Source organism: Dreissena polymorpha, chromosome 7 (assembly GCF_020536995.1).
Source record: "Dreissena polymorpha isolate Duluth1 chromosome 7, UMN_Dpol_1.0, whole genome shotgun sequence".
NCBI classification, from domain to species: domain Eukaryota; kingdom Metazoa; phylum Mollusca; class Bivalvia; order Myida; family Dreissenidae; genus Dreissena; species Dreissena polymorpha.
Window position 1 is genome coordinate 58,323,519 of NC_068361.1, and position 12,805 is coordinate 58,336,323.

Consider the following 12,805-nt stretch of genomic DNA (forward strand, 5'->3'; position numbering starts at 1 on the left):
GGAATACTGATCAAGACAATGTTATTGTCTATGTATTTATTATATTTGATCATACACACACACTAGAACTGCAAATGGTACATTTTGCATTTACGGACATGCTTACATACGCTGTATATTATATTACATAACACAAATTAAAGGTTAACCACAAGTTACCAATGAACTGCTGGACCTTTATTATAATATAAGCATAACTATGGGACTATAATTGCGTTTTAGCAATGTCAGTTGTATATTATATATTACATTTACAAAGTTAAATTACGTGTTATTGATCCAGTTCAGTTGCCTTAATTATTAACGTACCAAATTGAGATTAAAATACTGACTCACTGTCGATGCAAGTGGAAGTTCACCATGTTTGTGTAAATAACAAATATTACTAAATTAGTCTGTTCTAATTATAAAACAGTGAAAATCCATTTACATTCATATGCAAACTACGAACTTTATAAGAACTTAAATACACATTGTTTACAAATCTGTCAATTTTTACTGTAGCTTCTTAGGTTAAACTGTATTTGACATTTCAAATAATATATAAAATAGCTAACCGCTACACTGGATTATAAACAAGTATTGATGAATCTATGTATGCATTCTTTTAGAGAATGTGTGTATTTGAGCTTTACGATCCCCGTAATTATGCCATTACTGATTATGCATGAACAGAAAATTAAATAAGTTAATTTGCTTACGAACCTATTTGTGAAATATTCTAGTTCTTCAGACGAACACTGCGAAAATGTTCTATAGGTTGGAACGGTGCTAGTGGATGCGACAACATCAGGGCCAGTCATAAGGAATTTTTGATTCGCACATGAATTCTGGATACCATCGTGTCGCATGCCCAATCTATATAAATACACAGAAAGTCCAGATGCACAAGCAGGCTTACTTTCTAAAAATATTTGTCAGGTCCTTTATTTTAAGCAAGCGAACAAATATTCATTATACATATACGTGTAAATAAAATTTCCAAAAATAGCAATAATAACAATACCGCTTCCAGGTATTCGTGGTCCTTTATTTTTGACAAGCGACCAATTGCCAAAACAGTACGGCACAATACGAAACAACAAATATACATAGTAGAATAAAGCTGGGGTCACCGCCTTGGAACGGGCAATGCAAAGCATTGGGGGTTGTAACCGGTTTTAGAGCGCTCGACCGAACACTTGGCCCATAAATATTCAAGATACAACATATAAATGTAAATCCAATTTACAAAACCAATAAAATTAACAATACCGCTACCAGCTTATGAAGGCTGAAACTTATGCAAAATTGAAGATGTTTAGGGGGATACAAGTTAATGTTGATGTGATGAAAACGAAAACAAGCCACCATAAACAAAGAAGTTAACATTTTGACATGTTTTAGTCGATATAAATGTAAACACATACATAATTACAACTTCTATCACTTTCATATGAATGCTGCATTCTGATTTGATAATTTTTTCACGTGACCGGTTTTTCATTTTCAAATGAACCCACTTCGTATGCAAATTTAACCATTAATATTTATGGCGCTACTTTCTGGTCATAAACAAGTTGCCAAAATGATGGTATGTTTTGCGCGAAACTTAATGGCGTTGATTTTTTATTGGTCAATAGCGAAATGATGTTATATTTTTTGCGCGAACCTCAACGATATACCCATTTGATGGAGATGAAACCGAAACTGAAAATATATTCATACGCTATATTAAAAAGGACTTTTATTACCCTTACCACGATAGAATTTTAGCTTTAAGATCATTTTGTGTTGTAATTATAAACATTGAATTGCATATTTCTGCATTTTATCGGTGAATGAACTGTCGGGAAAAACACCTAATTTATGCAAATTAAGGCGTAATTTTCCCGACAGTTCATACACCGATGAAATGCAGATACATGCTTTTCAATTCTTAAGTTTACGAATATTTTTTGACGTTCACAAGTATAAACTGGAATACATGCGATGCGTGCTTTGACGCTATTAAATTGAGTTAAAGGATTCTTTGGATACATTTTCTTTTCAATGACAAATCTTTGCTTTAAATATATTAAATAACTAAATTTGTGTAAAGGACAATGAAGTTCTCACAAAACTATCGATTGCAAAAAATAGTGATCTGTCGGTTAAAAAACAACGGGAATTTATCAAGGATAAATTAGTCGAAGTCACATTTTTTTCAACTTTTCAACTTTGAAAGGTGGTAACAAACAATACAGTTTTAACTGTGAAATGTTGAGCAAATCAAATAAGTATTTAAAGAGTAGTTGAAGATTCACTAGGGACTATTGGTATATTATGTAGAGGTAAAATAGACAAAAAATCATAGTCCTGCCAAAGCTCCCTTCATATAGCTCATCTACATATTAAGATCATTAATCTGTGAAACATAGTATCGAGGTCGACTTAAAGTAAAATAATAAATTAAAACACAACTAATCAGGTTGGGACTATACATTTTAAAGCGCACAAAAATAAAAAGGGAAGTAATAATGTTGTTATGCAAAATTGTTCGCAATCATATTTCCTTTTTAATAAATCTACACATTTAGTTAATAAAGAGGGCTATTCGAAAGAACAAATGTTTCATTCCTAGCACTCCGTGTGTGCGTGGGGGGGGGGGGGGGGGAGACTGCATGCAATGTTTAAAAAGCGTCGTTTGTGTCAGTCAAGTCAAATGTTATGCATATAACACATAAATATACCATGTTTGTTGAAATGCATAATTGTTATACCCAAATCCAAGCATTTTAGCCATTGTTTCCATGACATCGGCAGTGAGCTCAGTTACCGAACTGTGAAATCCCAAATCAAAGGCATCCTGCCAGCACATGCTTAACACATACGCTCTACCTGCAGTTCAAATTATTTTTTATTTTAACTCAATGCATTTATAAGTTGGTATAACTCCGGAAAGAATTTTTACATATTAAAGCTGTTGTGAAAAGATGTTTAATTGTTAACATTGCTAGTTTAAACATTTTGAACACAATAAATATGTACCTGCACCAACTTAAGGAAATCGTATTTTGAAGACCAAATAATGCCCGATGCAGAAATTCATTACTTGATTTAGATTAATGCGGAGTAATTGCAAACTGGTATTTTATATAAAACTATTGTTCCCTAACATAGAACTCAAAAATTAATTATTAAGAGGCTTAACAAAAATACCAACCTTGTCATGCAGGAAAACCTTTACGCCGATAAACTTGTGTTACATGAACCAGTAATGCAACAGTATCTTTTTGTACTGTTATTCAACACCTACTTATCAATTAGTATTCGTAAATTTAATTCATTCACATAGTTTCGTAATGTAAGCGCTTGAATATCAATAACTGTGCTTGTATACTAATGAATAATGTTCTTAAGGTGTGTTTTAGTAAACGTCGCTAGGATAGTGCAATGAAAAACAAGTGTTACCGACACGATGTCTTCCGTCAACTCTTCGCAGGTCAAACCTGTAAAACATGCGGGCATTTAATATTGCAGTTACGAGAACAAAACCTAAGCCCCAGAATAACTTAATTTCGAGAAATATATTTAATACAATCGCGTGCACATTAAAACATTATGATTAAATCATATATTATATGTTGCTACGTTTTTTTTAATACTAGATGTCGTTATGTTATATGACACTAGAAGTGACTTCTGTATAAACTGTCGTTTGTATGAGTCGATAACTAAACTGTCTTATTATGCATGGTCGCTATATTTTCCGCTATTTTCTATGAAGATAGCATTTGTGCGACATTATGTGTATTATATGATCGATAACTTTCAATGTTATAAATACAAGAATTTATTCTTGCCTTGTCATAACTTTCAAACTGCCAGGAATTTCAATTTTAAATTTTGAAAAATGGTTCTTGGTTGATTTCAGAGGCGGTTTAATTATCAAAGCGCCGAAGGCACTGAATTTGTTCGCTGTTGTATAATCTTAGACGCAACTAAGTTTTCCAAAATTATGTTATAGCTTTGTATTTCGCAAGTTTGAAATGACCACGACCCATTCAAATTTATTAAGAGTATGTCTTAAAGCACAGGTCGAGATGTGTGTTTTTTAAAATCATTGATACAGCTAATCAGTGTGCACATGCTAATCCTATTTGACATGTATTAAGCCCCGTTTTCCCTGAAAGCAGCCAATATGTACATATTTCAATGATAAACACTAGACTGGCCAACGTTGTCTTACAAGCTGTTTAATACACACTATGTGGTGTACCAGTGAGAATTGGCAGATGAGGTGGTTAGAGCAAACGCTTTAAGCATTTGTCATCTGCTAAATTTTACTGCAGTTATCGACACAGGCAGTCATGGGTTAAGGTTCCTACCGTAGCTAAGCCATACTTATTTGCTTCGCTCACAAATAATCAAATTGTACATTTGTAGAAAACTGTGTATTGATTGTTCAAACGTCCTGCAAAGTTTACATGATTTTAAAAGCTATCTATATAATATATATTACCCTGTAACCAAAGTCGCGTGGTCATAGGGTACAGGTGATATGTACGTATCCAGGAACACTCGGAACGAATCCAACGCTAAATCTGTCAGGACCCCTTGGTTGAGGTTATCAGTCACAAAACTGTAATCCGTGTTCTGAAACAAGAATGGGGGAGGGGGTTGTACTGAATGCGATTAGTTCAATGTCATTGAAGAAGAACTCGAAACAAATAGGGATTGTCCGTAATAAATGATTAAATTTTAATGTCAAAAGCAGCAACATATTTTATGGACTGCGTCTTTTGACGAAACAGTGCATTGGAAATTATTTGAAGCAACATTGTATATGAACGTTATTGAAACGCGAGTGTTTTGATGAATAGCCATTCGTAAAAGCTCGCATGCCTTTTCAATTTAAAAGTAAAATAGCATGAGGCATGTTTGACTTTGTTTGTATCTTGAAACACGATCATTGTTGTTTTATGCTATTTATACATTTCAGTTGGTTTCATGTTTTCGAGGTCTTTGAATATCCAAAAAGCATATCATACTTATGTGTTTTCTGAAATCCTATTTATTCTTGAAGACCAAGTTCTACCATTATTTGTTTTAAGGGTTAAAATATAAATATTTCGCAAGGTTGCTTAAGCATACTTCTTCAAATATTGTAAGATTGATGAAAGCTTAAGCTGTCAGTTAAGGCAGATTGTTTAGCGGATTTAAAGTAATTTTCAAAAATATATTATCGGATTTGTATGAAAGCAATGAGGACATAAAATCAATAATAATATCGCAATTTTATTTTATTTTTTTATTCGTGTATATACACAAAATGAAACGCATCTGTACAGCAGCAGGGGAGAGCCCTTATGAAGATATGCGGTTCTTTACCAATGCCGAGGAACCAATCGCAAAACAAATAGAAACGAAGCAAATATACAAGAAAACCCACACAACAAACATTTATCCGTCTTATGAAGCTATAGGTTCGATAAATAGACTTTGAAAGGCTGTTCCTTTGAATACAAATAATGGATTTAAAAAATAATCACAGATTAACTTTGACAACGTTTCTTAACACTTACCATCGACCAGTTTTTTGTAAACAAAACTTCATTTTGCAGTTAATTTATTGACCTTATCCTACAAACATATGTATATTGAATATGCTGATGGAAAATAATTAATGAAAAACGCACTTTGGAATGCTCTTAGAGCTGTGTATCTTACAGTATCTGATTGCATAGCATTTTATCCCAATGAATTAAGCATCAATTCCAATTTTACAAAATATTATATGGTTATTGATATTTCTTTATGTAAATTGCTAGGGAGTAAATGCCAACTTTAACCGTTGAAATAAAGTACTTTAAGTAAATGTGTCCAATATAGCATTATGTCGTATATTTGTATAAATAGTTGATGGATAACAACCGTGGCGAAACAATACACTTTAATGTTTAATTTACCAACACAACATTGTGCAAACATATTGTAACACATTAAGGAGGGCGATGAATACATGTGGCATTGAAATAATAGATTTACCCCAGGTGGGAACACTACGTTCACAATCTGTACAGCTATGTTCTGAGGCAAAGCCGTTGCGCCTCTGTACACCAGATTATTATACTGCCTCAACGACTGATACATTATGGTAAGCTGGAACATGAAATATACACTTACTAATTATCTTGCCTATTCATGGTGATTCGCTTATTCCAATTACAAAACTATCAAAGATCATACGTGGCATACGACGCGTGGTCAACAAATGTACCGTGATAAAGTGAAGGCATGTCATCATATGTTAACTGTTTAATTTATCGTGAATTATAAATGAAAACTTTTCACCATGACCTTGGATTAATGTTTCGAGTTATTTAACTAGAAGAATCGCATACAATCATTGTACCTCGTTTGCCACCAGCGTGAAGAACTTTGAAATATCAGCTCGAGTCTTTGCCATTTTATTGTTGTTCAGAGGAAGAAACCTACATAAATATTTGTTTTGTAAAACCAAATAATTTATGAATGTACTTAAGATATAGAATGTTAAGGACTAATTAACCTATCTTGTAAATGATTGAATTACAAATGCAACTTATAAAATTCTTTCACTTAATAAATAGACATCATTGATATGTCACTATATGCCTCAAAAGCAAATAGTATTACAGACGCAATTGTACTTCTTCTAAAGAAGCCCCGTCACTTAACATGTTGGAAAAAGCAAAACCTGTTAACAATTGGCGATCGTTGCTAGTTTTTTGAAAATATAGTTGTTTTTACATGCAGAGTTTTTACTCTTTATATATTCTTTGAAATGTGTTGGGTCCACAGAAAGAAATCAAATTGTCAGGAGAACGATCACGATTAAATTCAACGCGTATACAATCCAGGGATGTTTGTATCAAAATGAACATATGTATAATTTTGAACAAGTGACAATGCGATAGTTGTATTGTTCCTAAGACGTTTCGTGAACATCTGCTCGGCGGCAAAAGTGAAGATTTCAATGAAATGTTTTGACAGTGCCGTTCAGGAATTGAACTCTGGTCTGATTGTGAAAGTTTTATGGTCTTATTAGCGTCTTATTTCCATCAAATGCCACCTCTTTTCCTCTTTTCTTATCATCTCGACATGTTATTTTTCTAAATCCAAGTTCTTGCAATAAACGTTGAAATCACGTTGCTTCTTTTCGCGGTTTCTACTCCGTATAATTTTCGTTCGCTAAGTATTATGTTGTATCCAAAAGTATTCCCTATGAAGATTTACATACATAAAACGAAACTTAAGATAATTAGATGCCTATGTCTAGCTTCTGTAAACAAATTACTATTTAAATACCTAAGTTTGACAAACCTAGATGTTAGCATTTTTAGGTGTGAACGAATTTAATTTGATACGAAAATACATCGTTTTAAAACAAGGAAACACTACAAAACTATAGACGCAATTCTCGATATATATTTGGCAATTATATATAATCTATGTGCATACTTGTTGACCAAGGCCGTGTCCACAAACACAACAACTTTAACCACAACTGCGTTTCCGATGTCATCCAGTATCGCTCGTTGCCGGCGTTGTTGCCTCTTCTTTCTAAGGTGCTCCGATAGTATAGCGAAACCTAATTAAAAATACGATTTCGTGAATGCCGAATTAAACTGAATAATACAAAAAGCTAGTTTTCGCATATGCTTAGCCCATATTAATACGTTTATTTATCTTACAAGAAAGAGCACCTTTATTCTGTGTGTGCTATAGCATGAGCTATGAGCTATGTTTATGGTGTTTGTGTTTCCTTGAACAATAAATAAATCATTTTGCGCTCATGGGTAAGGTCGTTTTAAGTATTCGTGGAAAACCCCGATGTAGAATGGCATTTATAAGACCTTGCAAAAGCTTTGCGCTAAAGATGTGCAATATTACCAAGGCCATGAACATCTGTAACGACTTTCGGCTTAACCGGGTATCAAATCACACTAAAGATGAGGCTAAAATGCATAATTTTAAAAACGGATGCCAGATAATCATGCACTGCTAAAGCTCGTCATATTCATTTGTGCTCAGGCAAATATAACACATCTAAATGAAAGCGTTCTACCAGCTCATTATATAACCACAATGGTATGTATTTAATTACAAAGACACTTAAAATTACAGATGTAATTATACAACTATATGCCATAGATAATATGCCGTAATAATAAATTATTACCGGGATCAGTTGTTGATGGTGAAAACGCTTCCATATCAATTTCAATTTCCAACACTTGTCCTCTTCCGTTGAAATAGTCCAGCACACCTCCGTGACGTACCAATCCGTACTAGAGACAGAATCAAGCAAGCGTATCAATAACTATAACAAATGTACTTCTATGTAAATAGTATGTCCAAGATGAAATATGTACGTGGTTTGCGTAAATCTGAATTGGTTAAAAGGCCCACAACTACTCAAAAACTCAAAATCAACGAATATTTCGTAAACTTTTTCGAAACTTAAAGGGGTTATTTTATTTTGCGAAATATTCTTTGATTTTGAGTATTTATAATACTTAAAAAAAGTTGATGATTTAGTATATATTTACCCACTAAACGTATCCCATTCATATTGTCTATCTTTTAACTCAAATGTCAATTGCTTTTGTGTTTGTGATTGTGTGTAAATGAATTGTACCTGTACATTTATTTCATACGTTCTTAAAATATTAAGTATATATTTATTATATCAATCAAAATGGAATTAACTGTGCGTTTTAATGATTTTAAATTGTACAATATAATCCAATCATGTCATCTGCATATGCTTTTGTAGCGGAATAAACGCGAATGTTATTAAAACTTCACACGTTCATTTTAAATCTCATTCATTGCATTTCCAATAATTGCTATCGTTAATGGAATACAATGCACTAGGGGATTTCTATTACTCAGCATACCCTTGTGTTTCAGTAGTTGATGGCTATTTCTTGTTATCGTCTCACTATCATGGTTTTATGGTCTCACGATGTACATTTTATAAACTGCTCTTAATGATTGATTGATATTATTAATGTTTGTAGTATTTGTTATGTTTAGCAACCTCGCTTATTTAAGAAATTGTCAGAACTATGCATATACATTCATAAATGTTGTTATCAATTGAATGTTCTAAAATGTGTGCACATGGGAAATTGGCCGTCTGGAAATGTTGTCATTAAAATCTTGAATCATGAATCTATATGTGTCCTAAAGAATCATTACATTTCATACTACTAGCATTTTAGAAATGCATTTTTATAAAGGTAGTTATATGGTTGATGTAAAAACCTACACTATTTATTTATTTGTGCATAATTATTTTCTTAGACAAAAAGTAAAAATATATAAATCCATTTTTAGATTTACATTCAACAAACATAGATCATATAAATTTACTTTGCTAGTAGTCCCGTCAAATTCCACATCCACTCTGTATATGATGTCCCTTTCCTCCGACACGTAGATAGCAGAGTCCTGTGAATAAAATGCAAATAAATAATATATATGTGTTACTATTACATCGTTAGTTAATATAATACGTGAAATCAGAATTGATTATCAAGACAATTCATGTGACGGAATTCAATTATTGTTCGGCATTGCATTTGTCATAGCAAACCCATTACATTGTGTGAATATAGATGACCACTTGATTAAGTTAAATGGTAATAAGTCAGGAAAACCGCATTCAACGCCCTAGTTTCTTAAGAACCGCATTTAAAAATTATAAATAAATCAAATCCCTATTTGGTATTTCTTACCCAGAAATGAATACGTGTTTTTCTAATCCTAAGACAAATCGCATGCTAACCCTCAATTATTTAATTACTGGTCCATTGTTGTCATAAAAAGTATTTAATTATAAATAACGCTATAACGTTAAACCCGTTCATGATAATACGGTATTCAATACAGTATATACCACGTTTATCCTGGTAAAACGTTGAGTTTAGATACGAATGGTACTGATTAAGATACCTAACAATACGCAACACTTGCGCATATATTCCATACCGCCACTCTCCTTCCAAGAGGTTGTGTGTCATTCAAGTTAAGGTCAAAGTGTTGTCTGATCATTCGCTTGGAACCGTCCAATTTGCCGTCGATTTCCATGTCCAGAAATATGTTGTCCTAAAATTGAACAGGTAGGTTATTAATATATCAATTCCGGCTATAGTGCTGTGTCGAATCAATATTAACGCGACTAAATATGATCTTAATACAAGCATTATATTTTTATTATTTTAACAGTGCATTTATATGAAATAGGTATGTGAAATAAATAATATATCTTATAATTGTGATATTAATTAAAGGTTAATTATTCAATGAAATTCAAGCGACAAAATGTACGTAACGTCTTCACGTCAATTCGTATGTATTGATTGCGTAGATTGCACATATGTGTAGGGATTTCCCATAGGTGTAAATGAAATTTGCATATGAATGAGCTGAACACATATATACATAGCAAAATGCTAAAACTGAAATGGTGACGACAGTCCATTGTGAAACATTTTAAAATCATGCTTTACGATTCAAATATATACACATATAACATTATTTATTGCAGAACTGAGCCTATTCTTGGAATGGCTAATTTCAAATGCAACAATAAAAGTCAATAATGATTACGTCTAAAGCAGCTCCAATCTCCACATGGTTATGACGACGCAATGTTCCATTTCTCGCTTTAGCTGGAATGTTTGTTAATGTCAATTTGAATATTTTAAAGTCAATATTTTTTTAATAAATATGCTGGCGATTATACAATTATCAAAATGTTATTGTGCAGCTACTCATTGTCTTATTATTGCCTTGTCTATCATTGACGTAACATTGTATGTATCTTGTATAACATGTCTGAACTATATTGCTTTGTACAATCACTATGTTGTATGATCATATACATGTTTACATTGTATGTATGATATTGAATAAAAAACAAAAAACATTGTATGTATGATAATCCTTAAGGAAAATATGTTTCATGTTGGTGCTAAATCGGTTGCATATTATTATGTAAATAATGTCTTCTAATATTAACACGTATTGAGAAACAATTCATTATTTTTGAGAGACTATGGACGGTGTCATAAAGAGTTAGATACTGTGCTAAAATATACTTATGCAAACATTCATCGACATTTGCATTCAAACACAAAACCCATAAGTGTCTGTTTTATGTTGTCACTGGCACATGGAGGATATATCATGATTATCATGGCTTCCAGATGCATTATATGTTTCACTGAGCATACACACCTAATAAAAAAGGGTTAAAACTATTCAAAACTATTTACATAATGTATGGCATTTAGAGACGAAGGAAAGTTCGAAAAAGAGTGATACAAAACACGATATATAAAATCTATATATTTAACCATTTTTGGCCCTGTAACTTATGAAAAAACGGTATCAACTATTTTGTCGACGGTTAAATCAAGACCATGAAAAAAATAAAATTAAAAATAATTAAAAATAATTGAACCTCTGTTAGAAATTGATTGATTTTGTTTGTTTTTTTCTTTTTAAAACCTATAAGTTTTATTAGTTGGAATTATTATTTTTCCAGAAATGGTATTCGGACTTACCTTAATCGGATTCTTGAGCGGCAATATATCTGTCAAATGTATATCGGTTTCGATTGACCAGTTTACAAAAAAATATTTAAAGACGGTTTCATCATTTACTTGTAAGTAACTTAAAAGTGACTAAACATGATGATGTATGACCATAGCAATACCATATTCTGACAAGAAAATCAGCATTATTACGTTAAATGTGCATGGTACCAAGGACTTACCATTATAGCAACATTATCATGATTGGATCGATTACTCTTAATATTAACGTTCCTTTTTGTGATAATTGTGTTGTTTTGTTATTTATTCTTAGATAAGTATTTATGAGGTTTGGCAAGTCTTTTCAAAAGTCTTCAACCCTTATGTTAAGCATCGACAATTCCACAGGGTAAATCCAGGTTTAAGTATTTACTTTGTCGTTTTGTTAAGGCAATTGTACTATTATGATTAATATTTTGCTACCTGCTATCTGTTTTGTTCTTGCGACAGCTAATATGTATGTAATAATACTTAAGTCGGAACTGAGAACAACGGTCAGTCAAGGGAAATGGCCAAAGTGACCGTTGTCGACGAGTGGCCGCTATTCTCGGATCACCACTTTTTAGATGGTTGGTTAGTTGGTAGTTTTGACACATCATTACCTTACCAAGTCATTTGCAGCAGTGCAAAACAAAGGCTCATTGCCGATAACTAGGCCTCTGCATCAAATAAATAATTTTTAATAAATAGTACATAATAATGTGTAATTAATAGGTTAAATTTTATAATTATTATGAAACTAAATATATGACTTTATCAACGATAAACGACGTCACGTCCAAACACATATAAAAGCGGATTCGCTGTCATTAACATAAAGTACGGTTTAACTGTATCTTTCTAATTAAAAGAAAAAGATGCCAAACTATTGTTAAAAAAAATGTTAAGTTTGTTATAAAAGTTGAAATTCAATGTACATGTATATTTTCCTGAAAAGACGATCATTAATCCTGTTATCGCCTTCTTATAACAACCACAGGGATCTTAAAGAAAAATACATATTATAACAGTGTACAGGGGATGCATTTAAGCTAAAAAAATCGCTTCCAAAGGCATTTATAACACCAAATAAACGGTATACCAACACCAAGGACATTTTTCTGTCAGAAAATAACACATTTGTCAATAAAAAAAGATTATTCATTAAATTTAAAGAAACCTTTTATTAAAAAACTCAAAAATCCTTACTGGGA

At 32.2% G+C, this 12,805-nt stretch overlaps 1 protein-coding gene across 1 annotated transcript; it reads right to left on the reverse strand.

The window, feature by feature from the left end:
• Nucleotides 1-49: 49 nt before the first annotated feature.
• On the reverse strand, nucleotides 50-6,446 carry LOC127839736 (uncharacterized). The gene is made up of 7 exons (XM_052368122.1): nucleotides 6,377-6,446; nucleotides 6,010-6,123; nucleotides 4,484-4,617; nucleotides 3,433-3,470; nucleotides 2,742-2,859; nucleotides 706-858; nucleotides 50-68 (listed from the first exon to the last, which is right to left on the reverse strand). The coding sequence occupies exons 1-7, from the start codon at nucleotides 6,428-6,430 to the stop codon at nucleotides 50-52; spliced, it is 630 nt and encodes a 209-aa protein (XP_052224082.1). The 5' UTR covers nucleotides 6,431-6,446.
• Between the last annotated feature and the right edge of the window lie 6,359 nt (nucleotides 6,447-12,805).